Raw genomic sequence first — 22563 nt, 5'->3', positions numbered from 1 at the left:
TCTCTCTCTCTCTCTCTCTCTCTCTCTCTCTCTCTCTTTCTTTCTTTCTCTTTCTCTTTCTCTTTCTTTCTTTTTTTAAAAATCCCTTACCTTCTATCTTGGAGTCAATACTGTATATTGACTCTAAGGCAGAAGAGTGGTAAGGGCTAGGCAATGGGAGTCAAGTGACTTGCTCAGGGTCACATAGCTGGGAAGTGTCTGAGGCCAGATTTGAACCTAGGACCTCCCATCTCTAGGCCTGGCTCTCAATACACTGAGCTACCCAGCTGCCCCCTCAAAGCTCTTTAAACCCAACACAAAAATTTATTTGACCAAAGTAACATGACATCAAGATCTGCGATGTGGACCAAAGTCCTCCAATTTCAAATCAAGTATTTTTTCAATGACATCATTCTTTAGTCCCAGCTAGCAAAGGAAAAGATGACTCACCTGAATATTAAGATGAACAATTTCTATCTCATAACCTCGTAATTGTGTTTTGATTTCGAAGTCCCCCACGTCTTCGCCAGGGATAAAGTGAAACACGGTATTTTTAAACCTTGAGAGAAAAGTATTCATAATATATGATGTTACAGATTCAGTGACTAGCATGAATGACATGAGATAAAATCAATCTCACCTATTGTGCTTTGTTATAAGTGAACAGTATGCTCTCACAGGGGAACACATGGGGGGCAACCAGTAACTCTAGCATTGAGAATTGAAGAGAAGTGGGGAATCAATCATGATAGACCTCCTGAGGAAAGTGAGTTTTGAAGCAGATGAAGAACCAACAGGCAGAGATGGGCAGTAAATTAAGTATGGAGATTACCATGTGGAAAGTCAAAGCAGCAGAATGAGCCACTTCTTCAAAGGGACAGTGAGTAGATTAACAGGATTTAAGTGTATGTAGGGAAGGAAAATTAACCAACAAATTCTAATGAGTACAAAACTTAAATTATGCAAGGGATCTCTAGGGATCCAAAGATGCTTAAGATATAGTCTATCTTTGAGAAGCTTCTAATCTAAGGGGGGCAGCCAGGTTGGCTAAGTGGATAGAGAGTCAAACCTGGAGATGAGAGATTCTAGGTTCAAATCTGACTTTAGATACTTCCTCACTGTGTGACCCTGGGCAAGTCATTTATCCCTCATTGCCTAGCCATTACCATTCTTCTGCATTGGAATCAGTACTTAGTATTGTATCTAAGATAGATGGTAAGGGTTTGAGAAGAAAAAAAGCTTTTTCTAGTCTAGCTGAGGAGATAAGGCTTATAAAATGAAATGCTAACCAACCATTCAAAGTATGCAGTATATGATATATTCCATTTGAAGGATACTGATATCACTAATAGCAAGGAAGACAGAATTTTAGAAGAGGGCAATTTCCAGGAGAGGGAGATGACCAGAAGTGGGATTTGAGCTGGGCCTTGAAGAATGCATGAGGTTTGGACTAGTAAAGAGGAGAGTGGTAAGAACATCCCTAAAGAGAAAAAGAGAAATAGAATGTAGATGAGAAAGTCCAGGTGTATTGTTTGTTCAGTTTAGCTGGATTTCATGATTTTGGAAGGTGAGTAGGTGAAAATAAGCAGGCTAAAAAGTTAGTTTGTGAAAGCCACCAAATGCTAAGAAACTTAGATTACATCCTAATTGGTTATAAGGAGCTACACACACCTAAAATCTCTCCTCAGAGACAGCAAATGTTTTTAATGGGTCTCAATGGAAGAAGTTAAGGGATAACTGGCTCCCCTGCAGGTACAAAGTAACACTCACTGTTTGGTCTGAAGGCCTTCAATCCCCAGCAAGACGCCCTTTTCTTGGAGCTGGTACCCTGTGTACTTCACTGGCTTGGGCTTCCTGGGGCTTGATCCTTTAAAGAACTTTATAAAGGACGACTGCTTTGTGGTCCTGATAAGAGAGAAGAACTTTCATCATCCTACCAAATAGAGCTAACCTGAAATAGAATGCACTAAATGCATTTATTCCCTAAATAAAATTTTTTCCAATATGATAGAAATTTCTCAACAATATCTTAAAAATTATGAACTTAATAATCAATATATTTCAGTATGCTGAGAACAAGATCGTAGATGACTGTGAATTGCTGTCACACATGTATTTTAAATAATATGTTAAATTTAATAAAGTAGTAACAAAATTATTCTATTTGCACCTTCATTCTGAACTGTTTTTTTCTATTTTAAAATATTTTAATTGATTTTTTTATATTTATCATCTCTCTCAGTACTCACTGAAGTCTACAGGAAGCTAGGTGGTACAATGGCTAGAACCTAGGACTTGACTTGTAATCAGGAAGCCTTGAATTCCAACTTGGCCTCAATCACTTAATAGCTATGTGATTCTGGACAAATGACTAAACTTCTACTTGCCTTAATTTCCTCACTTGCAAAAGGGGGATAAATAATAGCATTTACCTCACAGGATTGTTATGAAGATCAAGTGAGTTAACAAATGTAAAGGTATTTGTAAACCAAATGCTAGCTATTATTAATAAATATGTATTAATTTTAATATTAGATTAATTAATAATTAGTAATTAAGATATTACCAATAAAGCTATAATTTATCTACTAATAGAAAAACATGAACTTTTTGTTTAAAATTCTTCAACTACTCAGGCCTCCGGCATGCCTCCGGCATGTCCTAGCTGTGGGACCCTGGGCAAATCCTTTTACCCTCGCTGCCTAGCCCTTACTCTTCTTCTGCCTGAAATGATTGATTCTGACAGAAGGCAATGATTTGATTAAAAAATTTAAAAACCCATGTATTTATGAGGCAGTTGGGTAGTTCAGTGGATTGAAAGCCAGAGCTAGAGATAGGAGCTCCTGGGTTCAAATCTGGCCTCATATACTTCCTAGTTGTGTGACCTTGGGCAAGTCACTTAACTCCCAAACTCCCAATTACTTAGCCCTTATCACTTTTCTACCTTGGAACCAAATACTTAGTTTAGATTCTAAGACAGAAGGTAAGGGTTAAAAAATGTTTTTTATCTTATGAATTTTTAAAAATACGATTCATTTGAAGTAACTTAATTGACATGTAGGTGTTCTATTCATGGAATGCTATCTAGTAGTTGTATCTCTTCACAAGAAAAGTATTAAGTACACAGTTCAGATAGTAATCCTCTACTTGATGAATGTAGAATATATTCTCATAACTTCTCCATGGTAAAACTCATTCAATTAGTACTAAATTCATGGAGAGTAGGAACTATTCAACTTATAAAGCTGATACACAAAATAAAATACATTTTAAATGAATAAAATTTCAAAATCCCATTTGTGCCTTTTTAGCTCACACTGTAAATGGTGATACAATGGATGATGGTGGTTTGCTTTTTTAACTATTCAGTAACTTAGTAAACTAAGAGTTTACTTACTAAACCAAATTAGATAAGATTCAAACCCCAGAATCCCTGGTTCTCCTTATGAAAATAAGAAAGGCTTCATAACACAGTTGATCTGAACTTACCTTTTTGGTAAGTTGTCTAAACAAGTCTTTATGTAGATATCATAATGATGAATTTGATCTTCAAAAATTATTGACTTGGACCTAAGTGCTTCTAGAGTCTGACGAAGTTTCTTCAACTCACATCTTCGGTGTTCACGACATGCATGCTGATTCCGGATATCCTGAGGATAAATATAAGCCCGTTATATAAGATTGATGCAGAAATGTGATTTGAAATTTGCTTAGTCACCAATAATTTGGAATTGAAATACAATTCCATGAACTAATAATTTATCTCATTTAAACTATGTGTTGAATCTGCAAATTTCTAAAGAAAGTCATTATTTCAATTTCTTGACTGCAAAAAAAAAAGTATAAGTTGTTTTTAATCTCATATAAGGAAATTGTTCATTACAAGACCCTTGCTAAAGTCAGTCTCATTGTTGGGATAACCAGTGGCAAGAATTTTAGAAATTTTAAAACAAATTTGCATGGGATGATTTCATAAATGGCTTACAACAAAAATTAATTTTTCTGAACAAAGGTGCTTACAAGGAAGGCTTTTGCAGGGATATGTAATTTCTCTAGCCTCTTCAATATTCATTCCATTTTGGATAAATATATTTGAACTAATGGGTGAGGGTCCCTATATGCTCCTTTTTTTTTCAATTGAGAAATAAGGAAAACTTTATTTTTTTGATTTGACAAGAAACTCTTTCTCTAGGAGATTTCACAGGAAGAACATCCAGGGTGTCTCACTGACTAACAAAGACTTTAAATTGGAACACTGAAACAAGTTCTGGAGTGTGAAAAAGGGTATTATCTATATCTATATTATGTGGTTGTGATTTCTAAAAACCAATCTTCATTCCTTGTGATCTAAAACACAGGATTTGACTGTATTCAGCTTTAGAAAATAGAGATTATCATCCTTGGCTGCTTCTCCTAGATGCTGTGGTAGCAGACTCAAAGAGAATGACCCCTGCAAACCACATATTGACTTAGAAAACTACAAATTAACACGTTGCACAACATTTTAATTTTGTTAGACATTTTCCAATTACATTTTAATCTGGTTGAGGAGTTTTGTGATGGCTTTTGTGATGAGCTGCACTGAAAGGTTGACACCTCTGAAACTAGATTAATCATCTAACATTAGTTGGAAGCACGCCTCTACCACCTTAAGTGAAGTTCCTTCAGAACAGGGATCAAGTTAGGGTAAAAGTCCACTAAATCTTTATTACTCGTCCACAGTAACCATGGCCCCAAGTCCTCCTTAGAGCTAAGAGGAAAGAAGCAATGATTTCCACAGAAAAAGGAAACTGAGCATGTTTTTTCTTTATGTAAAAATATTTAGTATATTTATGATCTCTCAACTAATTTCTTTTGCCTTCTTAGATGCCAATAAATTTACATGGGGGAGGTGCTGGGTTCAAATCTAGCTTCAGAAACTTCCTAGCTGTGTGACCCTGCACAAGTCACTCAAACTCCAATGCCTACTCCTTATTGCTCTTCTGCTTTGGAACTGATGCCCAGCATTGATTCTAAGATAGAAGGTAAGAGTTTAAAAACAAAATTGCATGGAGTGAGTTGAGAATGAAAAGATGAAAGTTCTTTCCTATACAATGTACTTTCTCTTTTCTTTGACAGATCACATAATCATTTCCTAGGCTGTTTTTTTCTTTAGTCCTACAATATTTGAGACTTTTTCTCAGTAAAGATTTACAAGCAAATTTGTAGAAACCATCTAGTAGTTCAACTGCAAACCTTTTATGATTATATTTGGTCCAACAAATCAGATAATGAAATAGTAACAGACTATAATTTCATGTAACTTTAACATTTTTATGTCAAGTTTAAAAGTACCTTTAGTATCATGATCACTTTAAAACTCTAGAAAGTACTATTGGTTTGTTGTTTATTCCCTGAAACTTAAAGGTGTTTTTATTTAAAAAAAAAATTTTTTTTAAACCCTTATCTTCTGTCTTGGAGTCAATGCAGAAGAGTGGTAAGGATAGGCAATGGGGGTCAAGTGACTTGCCTAGGGTCATACAGCTGGGAAGTGTCTGAGGCCAGATTTGAACCTAGGACACCTCACATCTCTAGACCTGACTCTCAATCCACTGAGCTACCCAGCTGCCCCCTAGAGGTGCTTTTAAATGGGGGTAGTTGGTAGCTTTTTAATACATTTGTTGAACAATTCTTTTCTCCTAATTTGGGGGAGGACATCTATCATTTTTTTTTTAAACCCTTAACTTCTGTGTATTGGCTCCTAGGTGGAAGAGTGGTAAGGGTGGGCAATGGGGGTCAAGTGACTTGCCCAGGGTCACACAGCTGGGAAGTGTCTGAGGCCGAATTTGAACCTAGGACTTCCTATCTCTAGGCCTGACTCTCAATCCACTGAGCTACCCAGGTGCCCAGGCATCTGCCATCTTGCATATGCTGGTTGTCATCAATGTCTATTTCAAATTGCTAAGAATTTTCAGTTCCCATGGAAATCATGGCCCAAGTCTTAGAGATCTCTGTATCCCCCTTCATAGCAATTAGCCCAATAGCTTGCACATAGTAGGCACTCAACAAATTTTTGTTGAATAAATAAGAAAGAATATAATTGCCAAAAACCTTAGCAATCTCAGCGAGAAGTTCTTTGTATTTATTGGCTTCTGATACAAGTCCATTTTCTTCCAGTATCTGAAGATTCCTCTGAATTTTCCTCTTCTTTTCTTCTAAGGGCAGTTTGGCATCATCAAGCATGATCTGGTTGCTTTTCATTTCTTCAGGGATCTTGGACTCCAAAAGAATTTGTTTCTCCATCTTTAAGTTATACTCCAATTCCTGGGAAAGATAAGGAAACATTTTTTATTTTTCCTCCTCCTTTCTCACTTGTTCGGACTCCTATAATGCAAATATGAGAGATAGACAGACTGAGAGGGACAGAGAAAGGATATGGAGTGCTGGGCCCAAAGTCAGGAAGACTCATATTCCTGAATCCAAATCTGGCTTCAGACACACACTTCCTGTGTGACCTTGGGCAAATCACTTAACCCTGGTTTTCTCAGTTCCTCATCTGTAAAATGAGCCACAGAAACCAAGAAAAAACCAAATGGGATCATGAAGAGTGGGACATAACTGAAAAACAATTGAACAATGACAATTACTCTTAACAAGCTTCCTAACTGATCTTTTTTTGCTGAGAGAGATTGAGAGAGATAGAGATAGAGAGAGAGAGAGAGAGAGAGAGAGAGAGAGAGAGAGAGAGAGAGAGAGAGAGAGAGAGAGAGAAAGAGAAAGAAGGGCAGGAGGGAGGAAGGAAAGGAAGGATGAAAGGTAAATAGGTATTTCAATTATTATCATGTCAGAAAAATCTAAAAAGTGCTTTAGTTAACAGAAAAAAACAACAACCCAAGAGAATAAATGTACTCAATCTCATTTGGTCTTTGCAACAAAATAAGTTTGTATCTTTTAAATATTTATATGTTGCATGTAAGATATAGATGCATATCAACAAAGTTCCTTTTTATCAGGTTCAATCAGAGAAAAGTTTTAATTGGCTACTCCTACTTACTAAGATTTAAACTATTTTAGCAATGGGCATATATATTTTTTAAACTCTTATCTTCCATCTTATGTATTGATTCTAAGGCAGAAGAGTGGTAAGGGCTAGGCAATGAGGATTCAGTGACTTGCTCAGGGTCACACAACTAGGAAGTAACTGAGGTAAAATTTGAACCCAGAACCTCAAACCATAGAGCCACCTAGCTGCTCCCACAATGGGCATATTTTATTTTATTCCATTTTTTATTATTCATTTTTATAATACAATAATATTTTAAAAACCAAAACCCTAAATCCTATACCTATATAAACAAATGACAAATCACATATTTTCTTCTGGATTTCTACTCCCACATTTCTTTTTCTAGATGTGGCTAGCATTCTTTCTCAGAAGTCCCTCAGAATTGTCCTCGTTTATTGCATTGCTTTTAGTAGCAAATTTTCCATTATATTTGATCACCAGCAATAGGCATATTTAAAAAATAAGTCATGACTTATTTCAAACACATAGCTGTCCTTTCCAGAAAAAGACCCTAGTTGAAACTGAAATAAAATTTGAAAAGCAGTGTGGTTTTGTAGAAAGTGTGCTAGATTTAGAGTAAGAGAAAATGGGTTCAAATCCCAGCTTTCTACCAACTACTTGTGTGCCCACACCATTTCTTTAGACCCCAATTTCTTTATGTACAAAATGAAGAGGTTAGAGAAGATCATGTTTATAATTCCTTTGAGTTTGGAATCTGTGGTTGTTAGGTGAAATATAGTAACCCTACAAAAATGCATCAAAATAAAGGCTGAAATGTGTCCCATGTTGGTTATTATGAAAATTATTGGTGGATATAGGCCCTCCTAGGCTAGTCATGAGTTATCTATGTTGAAGAAAGGATTCCTAGAGACCCATAACCTGATAATATCATAGCCAAAAACTGAGAAATCCAGAGTCTGAGATTTCTAAAAAACAAAAAGGATGATAGTAACTAATTACTGTTATTTGCATGAGCAAAGTAATTAATAAAGTTAAGACAACTGTCCCATCTCCTCATTGAACTACGTTCTACAATGGATTATGAGTTATATTTAATTGACTATAGATCATTATTAGGTATACAGTTGACTGGATACCATGATCATAGGAAAAGTCATTTGCTAGTTTGGAAACAACACTGAAACAGTACCAAAAATGCAAAATAAAAGAGAAAAATTTCACACTAAAATGATGCCGCTTTGCACCTACATCATATTTTGTTTACATGATTTAAGGAATAGCCAATGGCTCCTTTGCAAACAAAATGCTTACCAAATTTTTACTTTGCAAGAGTTAGCAAAGGTTCAATTAGGGAAATTGGGAACTATTTTGCTCAAGATAAGAAAGTGAACAACTTCCATTTAATTTTAGTAATATTAAACACCACATCATTCCTCAAAACTAAAAAAAAAAAAGTGGAATTTTATTTTATTTATTTATTTAATTACAAAAAAAACTTACCTTCCATCTTAGAATTAATACTGTGTATATTGATTCAAAGGCAGAAGAGTGGTAAGGGCTAGGCATTGGGGGTTAAGTGACTTGCCCAGGATCACTGAATTTTAAATCACAAATTAGATAAAAGTATAAACTTTATTCAGATCAAAACATTTCAAGCTGTTGATGAAAAATTCCATACAGAATGGGATTGTGTTTCCATTTAAAGGGACTCTGAAGTCAACAAAAGAGATTTTGATTTGACTGATTTGTCAGTTACTAAATGTGCAACGGAAGGAAAAACTTCTGTCAACCAGAACCATTAAATATCATGTCAGCAAATCCACATGTCAATAGCCAATGCTCATAATGAGGAATCTAGGGCACTTCAATTATGTTCATTATAATTCTAATGCTTTGTCTTTGTGATTTTACTCAAATGATTTGAAAGGTGCTAGTTGACAAATGATATGTAGAGTAATACTCCATTGATAGGATCATAGATTCAGAACTGGAAAGGACCTTAGTGGTCAGATGACCAAAGTGTAGCCCTGGGCCATTCATGTAACCTAGCCTCAGTTTCCTCATCTGTAAAATTAGGATAATCATGACACCTACCTCTGAGAGTTTGTGATGAGGCTCAAATAAGACACTATTTGTAAATTGACTTGCACTTAATAACTAAATTTTAGCTACTACTATTATTGTTATTATTATTACTAGTTGTGCTAGATAAGAACCCAGCACAGTGCAATCTCCAAAATAAGCTTTCAAAGTTTTTTGTATGACTGTAGCTTCCCAGCTATTTTACTGACTGTTACCCACACATCCAACGACAAAGTACCTGTTTTTCAGTTGCTGGTGTCTGTAGGATGTCTAGCAAAGAAGGGCCTGATTGTACTTGGATGACATCGAGGATCAGTCTTTTGGTACTTTGTAAAATGAAAGAAAAAGTAAATGTTAGAGAAACATGGCCTGGGTATCACTTTCTGTGTACTTCTGAGATACTTCACAATCACATATAACACAAGACCCCAAAGACAATTTGACTTGTATTGAAATGTAAAACATTCCATTTTAAGGGTCCTTGAAATTTGAGAAAGCTGATTAGTCCACCAGACGGTAGACTTTTGTAATGCCCTCTGCAGCTGAGATTCAATTGTGCTTAAACAATATATTATAAGAGATGCTATCTATGATTTCTCTTTTTTGATTTTGTCTTTTTTGTGTGTGTGGGTTGGCATAAGGAAAAAAATTCTACTGTCTCATCATGTAGGGATATAAGTGGCATTGAGTTTCCTTGTTTATGATCTTTAAAAAGATTTAATGTGTCTATCTGTATGTCTTTCTATGTATTGATATCTAGTTATTTATATTTATACACACACACACACACACACACACACACACATATATATATGCCTTTCCCACTCTCCTATAAACCTTTTCCACACTCTTATTAACCTAAAGTCACTGAACCAATCAGTGCCCAGGATATAGAACACAGTTCTGTGGTTGGTTGCCTTTCATTCCATCAGCCAATAGTATGCTGTGATAAATGTAACTCCAAGATACAGAATTATATATATTTTAAAACTCGTGATACAATGAAGCCCCGATAAGTGGACTGTGATATGGCGAGGGACAATGTATACTACCAGGATGACTTTCATTAAGTAAGTTATACATGGTAAGCTAGCTCAGTGGTTGCTGAGTACTGGAGCAGAGGGGTCTGGGCCTTGATCTCACTTTGTACAGAAAAGCTGATAAGAGATTTTAAACTATATTACAAACCAATAATCATCAAAATAATCTGGTACTGGCTAAGAAACAGAATGGTGGATCAGCGGAATAGATTAGGCACATAAAACACAGTAGTAAATGACCATAGAAACCTAGTGTTTGATAAATTCAAAGATCTATTCTTTTGGGGCAGTGATTCCCAAAGTGGGTGTTACTGCCTCCTGGTGGGTGCTGCAGCGATCCAGGGAGGGCAGTGATGGCCACACGTGCATTTAGCTTTCCTATTAATTGCTATTAAAATTAAAAAAAATTAATTTCCAGGGGGCTAAGTAATATTTTTTCTGGAAAGGGGGTGGTAGGCCAAAAAAGTTTGGGAACCACTGTTTTGGGGCAAGAACTCACCATTTGACAAAAATTGCTGGAAAAAAACTAGAAAGCAGTTTGGCAGTAACCAGGCATAGATCAACACCTCACATTATATATCAAAATAAGGTCAAAATGAGTAAATGATTTAGACATAAAGGGTGATAACATAAATAAGAGTGAAAAAATTATCTGTCAGATCTTTGGATAATAGAAGAGTTTATGATCATGGGAAGAAGAGGATCGTAGAAAGTAAAATAGATAATTTTGATTACATGAAATATAAAAGTTTTGACACAAATAAAACCAATGCAGCCAAAATCAGAAAGAAAGCAGGAAAATGGACAAAAATTTTTTTATAGCAAGTCTCTCTGATAAAAGGCCTCATTTCTCAAATATTTAAAGAATTGAGTCAAATTTGCCTAAGAGTCATTTCCCAATTGATAAATGGGATATCAACAGATGGTTTTCAGAAGGAGAACTCAAAGCTATTAAGAGTACCATGAAAAAATGCTCTAAATCACTATTGATTAAAGAAATGCAAATCAAAGCAACTCTGAACTACACCTTAACTGTATCAGATTGACTAACATGATAGAAAAGGAAAATGAGAAATGTCAAAGAGGTGTGGAAAAGTAGAGACACTAATGTACTGTTGGTAGAGTTGTAAACTGTTCTAACCATTCTAGACATTAGAATTTGGAACTATGTCCAAAGAACTGTAATAGTATGCAATCACTTTGACTCATCACTAGGTCTGTATACTAGAGATCAAAGAAAAGGGAAAAGGACCTATACGTACAAAATTATTTATAGCAGCCCTGTTTGTGATGTCAACGAATTGGAAGCTGAGGTATACCTTACCTGTATCAGATTGACTAACATGATAGAAAAGGAAGATAACAATTGTTCATCAAATGGAGAATGGCTGTACAAGTTGTGGCATATGATTGTGATGGAATACTCATCTGTCATTAAGATATGATGAGTAGGATGGTTTCAGACAATCTAGGAAGCCTTATATAAAATGATACAAAGTGATGTGAACAGAATCAGGGGAACAATACATACAGTAATAGCAATACTGTATTGATGATCAACCATAAAAGGCTTAACTATTCAGATAAGCCAAGGCATTCCAAAGGAATCATGATTAAGAAAATGCTATTCACCTCCAGAAAGAGAACCAATGAACTCTGAATTCAGTTTGAAGCACACTTTTCACCTTATTTTTCTTGGCCTCTTCTCCCACCAACACAGCTAATGTGGAAATAGGTTTTGCATGCTCTCCTATAAGTAATTGCTATCATATTGCTTGTCTTCTCAATGGGTAGGAGAGAGGTAGGAAGGAGAGAAAGAATATGGAATTCAAAATTTCAAAACATTGATGTTAAAAAATAAAAAGCATTTCCCCCTTCATTGAAAGAAAAAGAAAGAAAGAAAAGCTGGTTATACATAGCTAGCTAACAGCCAGGAGACTTTCTGTGGCAGCCCTTTCAACTAGGGTCCTATGAAATCATCCAGTAGAGTGTACTGCCCTGGTTAAAGATGAAAAATTTTTAGCATGGAAGACAAGCAGCTAAGATTGTCATCAATACATTCCATTTACAAGGCTCATTTTCAACTGCATGGGCATATTATTCCTGCAAATGGATTTCCTTACTACTAAGGAAGTTTCTTAAATAGAAGTTTCCTTCTGATTCTTTAAAATAAAAGCAGTTCTAATTTTATGTCTCACTGCTTTTATAGTTTCTTAAACCTTGATTCTTCCAAGTAGACACATATCACTGTATGATGAATTTTTTCACAAATGACCACAGAAACACCCAATCTTTATAACAACAAATACAAGGTCTATTTAAAAGAGTATACAAGTTTATTATTAAGATTTGTTTTACTTAATAGAAGTTAGGCAATTTAATTAAGAACAAGCTCTTATCATAAGTTCAACATTTAAAGAAATCAACTACTTTTATTTCTGATAACTGTGTTCGCATATAAAGAACAAATCTGATCTTTAAAATTTCAGATTATAAATATAGTCTGAATACCAAGAAACACAAACAATTCAGTACTTTTTTTTCCAGGAGAGAATGACTTCATCTGGTTCCAAGATTCTAAAATATAGGCATGCCTGGGAAAATGTCTGGGAATGTTTATTACATAATTCACTAAAAGACAAAGATTTAATTACAACCATGTGAGAGACTGCCCAGATTTCTGTGGAAACTGCTTTTTTGACAGTCTTAAGGATGTTTCTTACTTCTCCAGTTTATACCTTTAAGTTAAAGAATAGCTTCAGATTTTGATTCTTCCAAGTTTAACAAAAAAAAAAGGCAATGCAACAAATATTTGTTAAGCACCTACTTTGTTCAGATTACTAATCAAGGCACCAGAGCATTGGATAGAATACAAATAAGACACAGTATCTGTCTTCTATTCTCTAGGAAAAGGACACACACTATGTTCTTCAAATGATCCATTATATCACTGTGGGCAAATGGTATAGTGATAGTGATGATGGTGACAGTCCAAACATTAATTCAGGACTTGATTCCATGTCTAGTAGGACCATCTATTACACCATTGTCTTTTTTTTCTTCAGTTTCTCAAAGATGTTCTATTCCATTCTCCATCTTCATTTTAAAAAATGTTTGTTATATTAAAATATTCAGTTAACTCCTCCTCTCTAACCTTCCCCATTAGAGAAGGCATCATTTGAAAAAAGATATAGAGCTAGATATATACATATGTATATATACATAAATACATATTTCTCTATGTTTAATTTGTTTCTATTTGTCAGTTCTTTCTATGGAGGTGGATATACACAAGTCATTTCTTAAGATATCATTTCTGTTTCTGTATATAATGTTCTCTTAGTTTTGCTCATTTTTACTCTTCATCATTTCCTGTAAGTCTTTCCAAGATTTTCCAAAATTAATCTGTTCATCACTTCTTTCAGTGCAGTAGTATGTCCATCACAATCATATGCCACAATTTGTTTAGTCATTCCCTAGTTGATAGGCAACCCTTCAATTTTTATTCTTTGCCTTCTCAAAGAGAGCTGCTATAAATATATTAGAACATATAGTTTCTTATCCATTTCCCTCAATTGACATAGTAAATAAATCTAATAGTGGTATTTGCTGGGTCAAAAGGTATACAGTTTTTAAACTCTGAGCATAATTTCAAAATTATGATCAGTTCACAGTTCTACCAAAAGTGTATTAATGTCCTTATTTTTCTAGGAGCCAAATGAATGTAGTTATAAAATGCTTATTATAAATAAAGTCAAATTTAAATGACTAGAGAAATATTCATGGTTCATGGGTGGTCAGAGCCAAAGCAATTAAAATAACAACCCTACCTAAGCTGATCTACTTACTTAATGCCATCTATTCCAATTAAATTACCAAAAATTATTTAATTAAACTAGAAAAATAATAGCAAAATTCAGTTGGAAAAAGAAAAGGTCAAAAATATCAAAGGATTTCATGAAATAAATATGTAAAGGAAGGAGGTTGAGCAGTATTAGATTTTGAAATATATTAAAAGCAATAATGATCAAAATTATCTGATACCAGCAAAGAAATAGAAAAGTAGATCAGTAGACATACTCAAAGAGTAGCTTTGTGTTTGACAAATGCAAAGATCCAAGTTTTAGGAATGAGAATTCATTATTTGGTAAAAATATTTGGGGGAAAACTGGGAAGCAGTTTGACAGAAACTAGGTACAGACCAATATCTTATACAATTCATCAAGATAAGATCAAAAGAGAAACATGACCTAGACATAAAGGGAGATATCATAATTTAGAATCAGCAGAACAGGGAATCTATTACATCTCAGATTTATGGATAAGAGACTTTGTGAATAAAAAAAGAGTTAAAAAACATTGTGAGATGTAAAATGTATTTTGAATGCATTAAATTGAAAAGATTTTGTGCTAAATAAAACTAATGTAGCCAAGATTAGAAAGAAAGCAGTATGTTGGAAAAAAAAGTTTTGATTTCTCAGAGAGAAGTCTCATATCTAATATATATGTATATATATGTGTGTATGTGTGTGCATGTGTACATGTGATTGTATATATGTATGGGTGAATACATACACATATACCATTGTCTTTATAACCCACCCACACGTTTTCATATTATACTATTCTTGTCTATACTTTTCTACAAATCTTCTATAGGGGTTTGCCCAGTGTGTTAGGGGTCTTCCAGATTGTTTGACATTGTTTTGGGCATCAATGAAACATGTAGGCTGTCCCTTGTTTACCTCTGCACTCTACTCCCTTGTTATCTACCCCTGCCAAATCTTACTACAAGACTGGAACATTTCCTTTTTCAAATGTGCATTTTATCAAAGACCTACTGCTTGTTTCATTCATATCACCTAATGTTTCCAAATATCTTCCTTCTCTACCCAGAAATTCATTTCTTATTAACAAAGAATAAAATGGCAGGGAGAAAAAGGAAGCAAGAGAGGCAATTCAGCAAAGCTAATCAACAAACTAAGTCTAATTATACAAGTAATGTTCCACAGCCATAGTTTCTTCCATTCTGCAAAGAAGGGAGGAGGTGATGCACTCTGTCTTCTCTACTTATCCCATGAATTTCTCTACTGGCAACTGTTGCCATGTTACTCATAATCACTATTGATCTGGATTCCTTGTAGCACTGATTTTTGGTTGCTCTTTAATAGTTGGTCTATATGGAGATAGTAGATATAGTAACGATTCTCACACCAGTAGCAAGTTGTTTCCTGTACATTCAAATTTAATCTATTTCATTAAAAAGTGATATTGGATGACTCATAACTATGTATTATTACTGGAAGAATACTGGGGTTAAATAATAGATAATTCTTTGGAGGTCATTCAAAGAACTGTACAACTTCCCAAATGTGACATAGGCTGCCCCTCTTTTCCTATTTATTTCTGAGTCTGGTTCAATTGTCCATCAACAGTGTCTGTCCAATTAAATAAATATACGTGGATCGGTTCTGTGGGTTATCTATATAACTACATATGGTGATCAGGGAAACTGGCAATTTTTTTTTGACGGACTTTTACAAGAGTGGATAGTTAGGCCAAAGTAATTAGGGATATCATTTAGGAGGTTCTGAATTATTTCAGGAGTTGATGCTCCTAACACAATTTTATTGGCAAAGAGAAACATCTGGGGGACCTTGTCATCTAGACATAATCCTTCTTTCATTTGTATTGTGTGGACATCCTCTATGACCACCATAAACAACTTTGTTGAACATATGGTTTATGAATCACTTAATAATCAAAACGTCATAACTTTCAAAGAAGCTCATGAGTTTAACATATAGCTCTATTAAAAACAAATGCCAGTATTCTCTGCATCTTTCAGTCAACTGGGTGATTGTAAAGATAAAGGCCCTGATTTCCTGAAGACTTTTAAAAATGTGCTCGCCTGTTTTCTTCTTGTAACTTCATCAAAGATGTTCTTGCTACATGTGTAGATTATTATTTTGGAGATAAAAGAAACTAGGCATATAACGTTGGCAGCTATTGATATTTTTTGATTCATGATTTGTTATCCCCAAGCACTTGATATTCTTCTTTTTCAGATTCTAAGTACCCTCAAAATGGCATCACTGTGAACATATTAGAAGATCTATATATGCGTGGTTTAGTACAAAGGTCTTTCCCCAACTATGTTTTCAGTAGTACCATTTCTACACTTTTATATATCAATGAATGTGATCATGAAATGTTAGACTCCAAGTATAGCAGCTCCACAGTCAAAAATGGAGCAAGGTATTTGTTATCTTTTATGCATCAATTCCATTTAAAATTATTTATTATCCTATCCTAGATTTCCCCTAAATGTCCTCTGGGATGGACTTGCTTAGTTGTGTTTCTCACTAAGCTTTTTTGTGAACTTACTTTTTTTAAACTTCTATTGATTCTCTCTATTTTAGAAAACCATTCTATTCCATAAGCTTCCAATGACAACTTCTGAAAAACTTTATATTCTGAAATGATCTTGTTTGTATCTGCTGTCTCTGTCCACTTATTGGGGCAAATGCATTTTTTTCTAGCTGAGATGGTTTCTACTCTACTCTGATTTCCACTCTTAATGTTTGCCCTTTTATCCATTCCCTATTTGGGGAAGGAGAGGGGTGCAGGAAACATTTGTTTATGTAGTTAAGTTAATTGTCCTTTAGTTGAACAGTGTATCTTTTCTTTTTTGTTTTCTTCTATTTTGGCTGTTCTTTAGTGGTTGATCTTTATGGAGATAGATGATTCATAAATAATTCCCACATCAGGAGCAAGTTGTTTTCTTATATTAAAATTCAATCATTTTCATTTTTCAAAAATGATATTTGTCACTGCTCATTTCTAGGATCTTTGGACTCTCTTCTTAAAGTATTCAAGATATAGCTACCTGAAGTTTCTATGAACCTTTAGACTTTTTTGATTTCTTGATCTTGAGCTAAAATTTCAAACATTTATTTGCCATTCTTGCCCAAGTCCACTAGTGAACTGAAATTACTAAGTCTTAAAGTAGATACTTATTTAATTTTGAGGGTCTTATCAAGGCCATTATGGAATTCTTTTCCTCCTCAAACTTCTGCAGGAAATACTGGTATATAAACTACAATATTTTAATGATCTTCTTTTGCATATGTTCAACATGAGCAGTATAATGAGAGATGGCCAAGGTCTCCCATAATGTTAGGGACCAAGACTTTAAGACAAAATAGTCACTCTTCTAAGAATAGATATCATTCACTCTTCTAAGATAAGATATTGATCATAGGCCCAGCCATGCTTGGAGACAGTAAGACGCCACAGGAGATTTTCTACATAACTTATGCTCCCTTTCCGCGTTCCTTTCCCTTCAGTATTTGCCGACCCCCTTCTGCCCTCAACCTATATATTCTTGTCATAGATCTGCAATAAACGAGCCTTGCTTCTACCCAAACAACTCTGTCTGTCTTGCGCGCAAGGTCTCCCCTCTTCTCCCCCTATGGGTTCTTAGGTTGCCGTTTCCCCGGACCCCTCGGTTGTGTCCGGCTGGACCCGGACACCATAAAATTACATTTTCTTAATGCCTTTGGTTACACTTTAGGACCAATTCTTGCGAGGAAACTTATAAACTATCTTTCCAGTTAACTACAATTTCTTCTTATTTCCTTTATCAGGAAAATAGCAAGATTCATACAATCTGGTCCCTTCAGTTGCTTGGCCCTTCAATGGATATGGACCTCTCACTTAAAATACCAACAATAAGGTTAAGCAATTTTTTTTAGCACACTCTTCCACTATCACTGCAGGAGTGGAATGGGGATGCATGGAATAAAAAAACATTTTTGTGTTTTTTGTTTCAGGGGTTACAGTGTATAAAGAGTCCATCACCACCTGGCCATCCAGCTAGTAATGAGTTTTTGTGTTCTTAGCTGAATTGCTACTAGACAAGCAGTTTTTTTTTTTTGCCAAAACTAAACCCTTTCCAACTTAAAAGAGTCTGCTATCTCTTAGAGATACCAGATAGAGCTAAGAATCTGGTCAAGGCATTAAGAGAATCATTTTTATAGTGATGGCCACTATCATTAACTCTGGTCATTAAATGTGACCTGGGACAAATCTTTGTCCCCTCTTTGCATAGCCTGTTTCCTTATATTGTAAATACTTTTGCAAGATGCCATTTTGGACCAGCATCATTGCCAGTTACTGAGTTGGAACCCAGAATGCAGAGAGGGCATGAGACCAAAAGTCAGTTGAGATGTGCCTATAAAAGTAGGGAAACTTAGAACATCAGGGTCTCAATTTTGAGATACTGGAGGGAGGAAAGGGTCATCTCAGGATTGTCTCTTAGCTAGGTTACTGATATCTATTAGGGTTAGGTACCTAAGCTGCTCATAGGCTATTCTGTGTGTATCAGCATCCAGCTTTATTTATTAATCAACATCTATAAATCAACATCAACATACAAATCTAAATATCAACCTAAAGATCAACTACAAAAGTAAAATCAACATCAACATACAAATCTAAACTAAAAGGAGGAGGTTTTTGGCTCTGTGGTCCAACTTTGCTAAATATCCAAGGAGCTGACAGTGTGGGATATCACCGAGAAGAAGATACTTCAATCAACTATCGTGGCCTAGGTAGAGGGAAGGTCTTGATTATCTGCTGGTGGACAGCAGATTTATCTGCCTTACTCCTTAGAGCATTTGTGGATCAACTGGCTGTGTATAGGACTTGTTCCTGGTTCCTGTGACATCTGTGATCATCTTGGAGCACTGTGGTCCAGTGTAGTGAGAAGCCCACCTCTCCAGCCCTCTCTTATTCTAGTTAGCAGTTTAGTTTAGTTCAGACATTAGTTTAATTAAATCATTTGGGTTATTCCATAGTGTAGTAAACCCTTTTCTTCACTACCCTTATTAAATATCAATAAACCCAGGTTTGTACTTCCTGTCTCTTCTAAGCCATTAAGAGCCCACATCTTGAAGTTACCCACATCACTGGCTTTCCCTGGTTGATAGAATTGTCAGTTAGCTGACGAACTGTTATTCCCAAACCTCACATCCCCATTTGATTTCCCTCTGTTTGCCTGTCAGTCCTTCCCTTGTGAGGTATGGGAGTGTCCCCAGTTTGTCTGTCATCTAGTTATTCCCCTATTCCCAGTATTTTCTTTTTTAGTATTCTAGGCAGGTTGGTGGATAAAGTGGATAATGTTGTAGATCTGGAGTCAGGAAGATCCAAGTTCAAAACCAGCTTCAGCACTGGTGACCCCGAGTGAGTTATTTAACCTTTCTTTGTGTGAGTTTCTTCAACTGTAAAATGGAGATAACAATAGCACTTACCTCCCAGGGTTGTTGTGAGAGAAAACTGAGATAATATTTATAGAGTTTTGCCAACCTTAAAGTGTTGTATGAACACTAGCTATTATTTTTGTATTGTTTTCATTCACATTACTGTAAGCCATTGTAAATATTGTTCTTTTGAATTCTTTTCTTTGGAAAACAATTACATTTTCCATTAAATGAGTTTAGGATTATAAGATTTTGTTTAAGGAGAACACAGAGCTCATCTACTCCAACCATCAATTTTTATGGATGAGGAAACATGCAGCCCTGAAAGGTGGCTAAGTGAATTCCAAAAGAATTCCTTATTGCATTCTGGGGAGGAAAGGAGGAATTCTCACAAGCACACATCCATTGAGGATCTTTTGTTCCACACTCATTTTGCTGAAAAGATAGGATTGCTACTTAACACTGTTAACACTATGAATAGTGGCTCATAAAACAGGACCATTAAATTATAAAATGCAAGTTAAATTTAGGCTTATGCTCAACCCAAAGAATAAAAATACTTTGATAGCAGGGCATTTTTAGTTTGATTTCTATTTTTCTGTCATCCTACCCTCAAGGTCACTCAAAGAGTACTCTAGAGAATGGATTTGAAAGAGGTTTTCTGACTCCAAATCCAGTCTGGGTTTTTTTGTGGAGTTTCAAACTAAAGGCCAGGTGTCTAGTAAATCAACAGTTTCTTGAAAAAGTAAATGAAGGTCAGCTTATTATATTAGAAACAACAATTAAAAAACCCAAACACAATAATTTTAACTTAAAAATATAAATGAGTGAATTGACTAGAATGATCTAATCTGTAGCAGATCAATGGCAAGACATAACTATAGCTTATCTGATGACCACTTAAGATTTAGAGACCTAGAGTCTCTAAAGTTGTGTTTAATATGTCGGAGTACTGTTGGATAGGGAACTGTTTATGACTTGAATATTTCAAGTTAAATATATCCCACAAGATTATCCAAAAAGAAAGGTTCAAATGACCTAAGCTGCTCTGGTATAAAGATAATGACGACATCATGTAATTTATCTGATTTCCTACATTATCAGCTTACATGAGAGATTAAACTTATGTTCAAACAACTTCCTGCACCAATCTTATTTCCAGGGATATTTTCCTGTAATCATGAAATGACTCTCATGGGCCAAAGTAATAATTCTGATCCTCATAGAAAAGAGGTAAAGTTATGAGAAATATTACAGAAAAAAGCTTTGTTGAATTATTAGTCCCACAAAATTCTGTTTGGCTGTCTAATGTATGAAAACAATGTATTTTTAAATATTCAGATTTTGAAATATATATGCATTTTTCATTAGAAATTAGCCATGATTTTAACACTTTAAAATTCACACATAGTCTAGGAAATGACATATATTACAAACACAAAACACTTACTTTCCCATGAGACTTCTGAGATCTATATTTTCTCCTTTTAAACCATACTTGCTAGTCAGTGAAAGGGAAATTTCAGTTTTCAAGAGCTGCTTTACTGTATTTTCCTTGTTTGGGTCATCGGGGTCAATTGCTCCTTCCCCTGTAGGAAAAACAAAGATTTGTTCTTCAAACTCACTTATTGCAATAAACAGCATGATTCCTGAAATGTGCATGAGAAAGGATTTAAGAGATAAGATAAACTCTTATCCAGTTCCTGAGAATATATTGAACAAATAATTTTCTCATATGTCTATCTGAAAATTATTTTCAGTTTCCCATGGATATACTTCGAGGCATTTGTCTTTTTACATTATTATAAAACAACAAAATGAGCTGGGGAAAAAAACCATTTAAGAATTCTCTTATGAAAATACCTTAAAAATCTGGTTATTAATTAATGGCTGAAAAAAATTTTAAAGTCTTTTTATTGATTAATTAAGAAAATTTCCCCATGGCTACATGATTCATGTTCTTTCCTCTCCCTTCTCCCTGCCCTCCCATAAATGGCTGAAAAAAAAAAAAAACCAAAACCATAACGCAAACCAAAAAACTTTTGGTGTGAGCATGTGTATGTGAATTTTCAGGAAATAGAGTACATATACTTATTTAGTACAGCCATCCACAAAATAATGGGTCTGAATAGGATTGCGTTACTGTGCATCCCAAAGATTTAATGCGACACATCCTTTCTGTTATAGATCTATAATAGGTCAGAAAACCAGGAGATGACTGGTGATTGTAAACTAGCTTACCAAAGGATCAAGGCACCATAAGGGAGAAGAAGGAGAGAGCATATATCATGTCAAACCATCATCACCACCTTGACCACTATTTCTCTCAGATCCTGATGGAGTCAGTTAGGATACTGACCCCAAGAAGCATTTGGAATAGCAGAACTTACAGTTCAGTGTCAAATGTTTTAATAAACTGGTGTGGGGTAGAGCCAAGATGACAGGGTAAAGGCAGACATTCAGCTAAGCTCTTCTAGTCTCCCCTCCACATAACACCTCAAATAAATTCTGGAGTGGCAGAACCATCAAAAGATCAGGGTGATACAATTTTCCCACCCAAGAAAATTAAGAAGGTTGGTAGGAAAAGTCTGGCTTCTGGAGCTCTCAGCCCATAGATAGTAATGTGGTCAGACAATTGGTCAGAAGTAATTGATTCCTTGCTGGCACCAGGTGTAGGATTCTGTTTTATTGCCCACATGTAACTGCAGATTGCAATCCCCAAATAAGAAGGAGCACTAGCTCACTAGCACAGGGGAACAAGGACCCTATCACAGTTCCAGGGTGGGAAAGAGTGCTTGTGATCTTGGGAGAATATAAAATACTTTTGGTATATGATTGTGAATGGAATATTATTGTGCTATAAGAAATTACAAGTAGGATGCTTTCAGAAAAACCTGAAAAGACTTCTAAGAACTGATATAAAGTGAAGTGAGTAGAAATGGGAGAACATTGTACACAGTAACAGCAATGATTTACAATGATCAACTGTGAACAACTTAGCTATTCTCAACAATACAATGATCTAATGATGGGAGTTTGAATGTACATCAAAGCAAACTTTTTAAAAACACTTTTACACTTTTTTTTGGAGTTTCTGTGGTTTCTTTTATGAACAGATAATATGGAAATATGTCTAGCACATGCATAATTTATATCAAGGAAGGGAAAGAGAGAGGGAGAGAATATAGAATTC

General features: G+C 35.1%; 1 protein-coding gene across 1 annotated transcript in view; it reads right to left on the bottom strand.

Annotated features, from left to right (window-relative positions):
* Positions 1 to 274: 274 nt before the first annotated feature.
* LOC123236733 (ras GTPase-activating-like protein IQGAP2) overlaps positions 275 to 22563 on the bottom strand; it is a 124062-nt gene continuing 101773 nt past the window's right edge. The window contains exons 24-29 of the mRNA XM_044663129.1: positions 20821 to 20959; positions 9306 to 9393; positions 6070 to 6282; positions 3469 to 3629; positions 1750 to 1884; positions 275 to 538 (exon numbers count right to left, since the gene is read on the bottom strand). Of these exons, the coding sequence (XP_044519064.1) occupies positions 406 to 538; positions 1750 to 1884; positions 3469 to 3629; positions 6070 to 6282; positions 9306 to 9393; positions 20821 to 20959 (869 nt within the window). The 3' untranslated portion in view covers positions 275 to 405. The remainder of the gene's footprint in view (positions 539 to 1749; positions 1885 to 3468; positions 3630 to 6069; positions 6283 to 9305; positions 9394 to 20820; positions 20960 to 22563) is intronic.

The sequence above is a fragment of the Gracilinanus agilis genome, chromosome 1 (genome assembly GCF_016433145.1).
Source record: "Gracilinanus agilis isolate LMUSP501 chromosome 1, AgileGrace, whole genome shotgun sequence".
Taxonomy (NCBI): domain Eukaryota; kingdom Metazoa; phylum Chordata; class Mammalia; order Didelphimorphia; family Didelphidae; genus Gracilinanus; species Gracilinanus agilis.
The sequence above is the reverse complement of the archived record's forward strand: the minus strand, read 5'-3'. Positions and strand labels throughout refer to the sequence as shown.